Raw genomic sequence first — 6,000 nt, 5'->3', positions numbered from 1 at the left:
GAAGAAATCAGAAGGTATCAAACAAATGTGATCAAGCAGAAGCTATGAAAGAGACCTACTTTCACACATACTGTACAGGTAAATACTGGAATTCCTGTTACAGGGTGCTGCAGTTCTCCCTGCTAAAGCATTAAAGAATGAGGCCAATTTGGGGTGAGGACTTGTTGGGATGCACACAGAGCCTCCAGCTCAGGAAGCAGCGAGCCTGCTAATAACTGGGAACTTGCTCCGTGTGCTGACCAAGGTCAGGGCTGGGGACACTCCTGGTCTGCTGCAGAGCAGCCCTGCTTCTGGGCACCCACCTGCTTCCAGCCATGTGTTACAAGTACTGCTGACTGTTACTGCTTTGCTAACGCTGAACGGCTGCCGGCAGTTATCGTAAAAATCAGGTCTATTATTAATAGTTCATTCTATTAAGCATCTGTTAATCTTTCTGGGAATAAAAATCACCAAGAAACCGTACACACAGCCGAGACCTCAGCTCAAGTCCTAGTCTCACTTCTCTCCCTTTCCCTGCCCTTGGAGAGCACAATATTTCTATTAGCTAGTATAAAGCGACACAACAATTTGGAGGTGCTGTTTACGTTGGCATTTCTTGATCAGCAGTTTCAGATCAAATGAATTTGTTTGTTTTAAGCAAACGATGCTTTGTTTTAAGGCATCTCCATTTATTACAGATGTAATTAACAAGCCTTTTAATTTGTACAGAATATCTCAAAAGCTACAGTTTCATAAAATTGATGCTATTAAACCTACAATACAGTAAAGAAAGGGTTACTCTTGATAAATTAGCTAAGCTTGTACAATACAACAATTACGAAATACAGGTAATTTTTAATACTGTTAGTAGACAACTAAGAAACAGACAATAATTACTAGCACTAATCTTTCTAAAAAGAATTACTTCAAATTAACTTTTCTAGGAATTAAAGAATGCTATCAAAAATGCATGATTCCCTTGGAAAATGAGAAGTGGGAACAGAAATAAAACCACATCACAATTTAAATAAGACATTCCTCATGGTGCCACTAAATTTTCATCTTTCTCTGCAGTATGTCTTTATTTTCTCTGTTAGTATCTTTGAAAACATTTAAGTGCAAGAAAACAAGCAGAAATAAATTCTGTTAAACACAGAACAGAAATACAAAGCATAATTTTTCTTAGAAAAATGTTGTGACAAGATTTACCCCAAACTAGTCTAGTTCCTTAGGAATTGCTCTGTTTTCTGTTACAAAACAGCTCAAATGCATTTTTATAACGTTCTACATGCAATGAAATACAATGCATAAATGAAATCTGCATATTTTCATGTGCCCAGAAATTATGTTCATTTTGCAAAGTGAAAAATACGGTTTTATGGCACTAAGAGTTGAGTTACACATTGCTGTCATTCCTGCCTTTTCTACTGACCATGGCCATGTTACTATTTCATGTCAAAAGACTTTCTGTACTTGTCTTTTTTATTTAATCTTAACCACGATTCTGATTTATAAGTCAAACAATGAATGTTGAGCTAGTGCTTCAAATTACTCTTAGGTAGAACTACTTCTATATCTTCAATTGCTGGGGTTTTTTTGTTTTTGGTAAAACTTTGCTTCCAGTAAGCTTGAGCATTTTGAGCCACACAATTCAAAGCGAAGAAGATTCGAAATCTTTTGTTTCACTTTTTTTTTTTTTAAAGTATAGCAGTAAGGACATTCCTTAAACATTTCCCTCAGAACTACACCTGAAGTCTACACATGACTTTAAATCAGATTCAGTCAAAAACATTTCTTCCTCTCTGTAAGATCACAAGTGTAGATCACAAGCTTAGGATGTTATAACATTAAAAAACATTGTGAAAAGTAACACAGAACAAGTTGACACACTTTCAAAAGTGACATTTAAAATAACAAAACTGCGTTTCCAATTTTTAACTCTTGAAAAAATAAACAAAGGTTTTCCTGAAAAATTTTGGTCAAACTTACTTCCACATTTATGAAGATGGAAGAATATGTAACTATAGAATGCATGTAGTGCTCATGCTGATGTAATTCCTTTTAAAAAGCCTTCCCATGCATCATCTATAGTATAATCTGAGATTCTTACGTTAGCTTCAGTATCTTTGATCTGTAATTAGCCAAAGTTAAAATCCAATGGTTTTATACTATAAAGTTATGAATACTTGTAATTAAGTGACAGAAACACCCATTTCACTGAGATCTTAACTGTTTTATTCACAAAATAAACAACTTCATCTTCCCAGAGGATGAATTTAACAGAAAGACTTAAAGCAACAGTTATAAAAAAAGCAGTACTGAAAATTTGAAAAAGTCTGATAAAATTTACAAATGCAAACTACCACTTTGTACAAAATCTTTTTTAAAGAAAGTTTAGTCGTCTTTTAAAACACAGTTTCAACAGCTCAGAAACGCCCATTTATTTCAAACTGTTTAGGTATTATTTTCGTCTGTGTGGGGAATTCTCCCCTCGTCTATCCTCATATTTTCTGGATTCCCTGTACTGGTCAGAGGAATGGTTGTACTTCTCTCTAAGTCTTTCTGAGCCATTTCTATATCGGTGGTCTTCTTCTTCCTCCCTTGGACTTGACTTGTTATAGGATCTCTCTCCAGACCTAGATCTTTCTCTTTTTCTACTCCGATGTCCATTATCTCTGCTCCCATGCCTATAACTTTCATCATCAGAAAAAGAAGCTCTTCTTTCTGCTTTCTTCAGTTTTGAATTGCTGTGTTTATTTTCTAGATCCTTACTTCTCTCATAGTTCCTATCTCTTCCACTATGGTAATCATCTCTGCCATTAGACTCATCCCTGTGATGGTATTTTGATATGTCATCTCTCCTATGTGCTTCGTAATCGTCTCTGCCATTAGACTCATCTCTGTACTGATATTTTGATGTGTCATCCCTCCTGTGTGCTTCTCTCATGTTTCGGTGATTCCTTTCTGACTTGCTCTCACTATCACTTTTGTCCTCTTGCCGCCTCCTTCCCACTTTCTTCTCAAGCGATTTTCTTTTCCTTTCTTGTTTTTTCCGGGAAGCTTTTTCAGACTCTCTGTTTTTCTTTTGTGTTCTCCTTCTTTTAGCTTTGGAAGCATCTGAAATTACAACAAATTATGGGAATAAGGTTCTATTTTAATCAACTATTTGATCTATTAAAGTACACCAAGAGTTATAAAGAAATACTTCTATGGAAAAACATTCCAACTTTTGTTATGTATCTGGCCAGAGGTTACAAAAATATCAGCTTTGCTTGTATCCCTCCCCTCAACCAAGGATTTCATGCAATGGGATAAAATCCACCCATTCTTTTAACTGAGCAGGTTCTGACTATTTTTAAGTGTCTGGCTGTATTATAGGCCTCATATTTTAATACGAAAAGTTCTCCCTTGAAGTGCAAGCTAAGAAGCCCAGAGCTACATTATTCCTCTAAGCTTCAGCATTTGTCAGCATCTGCACTGTTACAAACCCACAAACCTCACGTGAACAACAGGCAAGGCTACGCCACATCCAAAACAATAAAAACAAGAAAATATGACCTCATGGAATAATCTTCCACACTTCATCCTATTTACCATGACTACACAGTTATCAAGAACATGACATCATACCACTTTAGCTCTAACAAACATCAAAACCAAACTTCTTCCTCAACTTACAGAACATACAAACAAACCTGCACTTGAAAGGAAAACATTACTAACCAGTCATATAAACGAAGTAACTCATACCAAAAGAGTAACATGCTAAACAGGAATCTGACATAACATGTTGGTCGTGAAAGACATGCCTTCAGATTTTAAGTGCTACATACTGACAAAACTCCAACAATCAAGCGTCCCCCCTCTTCTACTCATTTGTAGCTTTGACACCTGCAGGGTTTTTATCCTTTACCTATCCGGAAGTAATGCCTGAATTCTGAGAGCCTCTACACATCATCATCTTTTTACTGACTTGATATAGAAGGACCAGGCACAGGATGTAAAGCCATACATCAAAACTCAGAAAATTTCTTTCCAAAAGGTCACCTTTTCCAGACCATCCATTATCTTCAAATTGTTTACTTCACCAATTACTTTCTGGAAGAGCTTATCAGGCAAGGAATTTAAAAACAGCAGAGAGGGAAAAAACTCTTAACACTGTCCTGAGAAAGAAAAGCCAGATGAAACAGCTTCGGAAACTTTGTGGTACTGCAGCAACATAACAATGACTCTGGTTTGTTTCCAGGAATGATAGTGCTAGCTTCTCAACAATTTAAGATCAGCTTCAGAACCCTAAGAAAGGCCATAGACTACTGACTCTAGGAACCACAGGAAATAACATTACATTAACATCTACAGAGCTTTAAGAAGTCCCCAGTTTAAACTGGGCCTACATACTTGTTTCAAGTGAAAAGTGAAATCATCATGAATGCTAAAGAACAATATAAAGTTAACAAGTTTAAGAAGAGGATGTTTTGATAAAAGCGCAGTGGTCCTTAAAAATACATAAATATACAGATATTTTAGTTATGCCACAGGTACTGAGTGAAAGCAAAGCAAAGGCAGTGTAGCTGTTTTAAACCAGTAAATATTTGCTTTTAATTTACAGAAAATATTTTTTTGTCTAATAAATCTTGGCTTTTGAAAATAATGTATAACTACCTCAGAAACAGCCTCCATATGAACCAACATCTGTATTTCTGAATGTGCAACAGTATTTATCTCAGAGGAAGACTTTACTCTTCCTGTTTGCTCTTTATCAACAATTTGGAGATTTCTCTCAGCAGATGTGACAAAGCATTATAAGCAAACAGTGAACACTAAAGTTGCAGTCATTTACAGTTAACAATGGAGCTACAGTATCACATATTTAACTGTTTCTAACCACCTTATGAAAATACTGTAGCCATAAATTGATTTAATAGTACATCAAATATCTGAGTCCTACAGAAGCTGGCTAATCTGTCTGAACTAAGGCTTGCTGGCACTCTGATTACATGCAATGACAGATCACTTTGGCTACATTTTAGAACAGTAAGCTTTTCTTTTTTTCCCCCAATGCTACCAAGGTAAAGAAGCCTTCCCTCTGTTTGCAGCTTTTTAAAAATCAAGCTATAACCAGTAAAATACCTTCATTTTGTAGCAAGCCTGACCCACATTCATAAGTGCATAGTTATCTCAAATTAGTATCCCATACATGACATTTAAGTACACAAAAATCAGAGAAGAAGCGAAACTGGGCTACTAAGATATAAAAATACAAGTTTAATGACTGTATGCCTTGATGAAGGAAGGACAAATAGTAAAAGAGAGGGTCCTAAGACTACAAAAATCAAGTGCTCACACTATCAGACTGCAGACTCAGTTGGTTTGTCACTAAGGACTTACCTCTCTGGTTCCTATCAAGCAGCTCAGCAGAGCTGCAGCTGTCTACGCAGGAACCATCTGGCTCTTTGCTGAACTAACGCCTTCTTTGACCCTATTTGACTGCGCCCTCCTCTAGTGCTTTGCTGTCATTAATGCGATAGCTTTAGGATGAAATGCAAATCAGATTTCATAGAGGAACATTGCAAGAGGACAGAAATGCATTTCCAGACACAAGCAGTTCACACTGCTTTTATTTTATTAATCTGCATTTTCATTTCTGAGTCACATAATAAATCAAATTAATTTTGAATCAACAAGGTTCTGAACTACAGAAAGTCATGCTGTGTTATCATCTGCTCATGTTATAGGAGAGACTGTACACAGTAATTCATGCTAGCAAGTACTTCACAGATTAAGCAATGTTTACGACAAATAAATATTACAACATGAAACTACATAATACTAAGTTATCAGCAAAAGCTGATTCATCCTTGAAGATTTCCCTTAAGGCAAGAACCCTCACTGTATCAACACAGAAAGTCTTCCAAAGGAAGAATTACAAATGAAGAATAAGAAATAGAATAAAACAAAACTCATTGCTAGAACTGACCAATGTTGTGTCTGATCCACAAAAGGGTACATATTTACAGAAGA

The 6,000-nt window shown here is 36.1% G+C and overlaps 1 protein-coding gene across 10 annotated transcripts in view; it reads right to left on the bottom strand.

Moving 5' to 3' along the window:
- Positions 1 to 647: 647 nt before the first annotated feature.
- Positions 648 to 6,000, bottom strand: part of CWC22 (CWC22 spliceosome associated protein homolog) — a 190,123-nt gene continuing 184,770 nt past the window's right edge. For all 10 annotated transcript variants that reach the window (XM_042821974.1, XM_042821975.1, XM_042821978.1 and 7 more), the window contains one exon: positions 648 to 3,096. In XM_042821974.1, coding sequence (XP_042677908.1) covers positions 2,441 to 3,096 — 656 coding nt within the window. In that variant the 3' untranslated portion in view covers positions 648 to 2,440. The remainder of the gene's footprint in view (positions 3,097 to 6,000) is intronic.

This window comes from Centrocercus urophasianus, unplaced genomic scaffold, assembly GCF_019232065.1.
Source record: "Centrocercus urophasianus isolate 14NV4802_14NV808 unplaced genomic scaffold, USGS_Curo_1.0 seq_20, whole genome shotgun sequence".
Taxonomy (NCBI): Eukaryota; Metazoa; Chordata; class Aves; order Galliformes; family Phasianidae; genus Centrocercus; species Centrocercus urophasianus.
The sequence above is the reverse complement of the archived record's forward strand: the minus strand, read 5'-3'. Positions and strand labels throughout refer to the sequence as shown.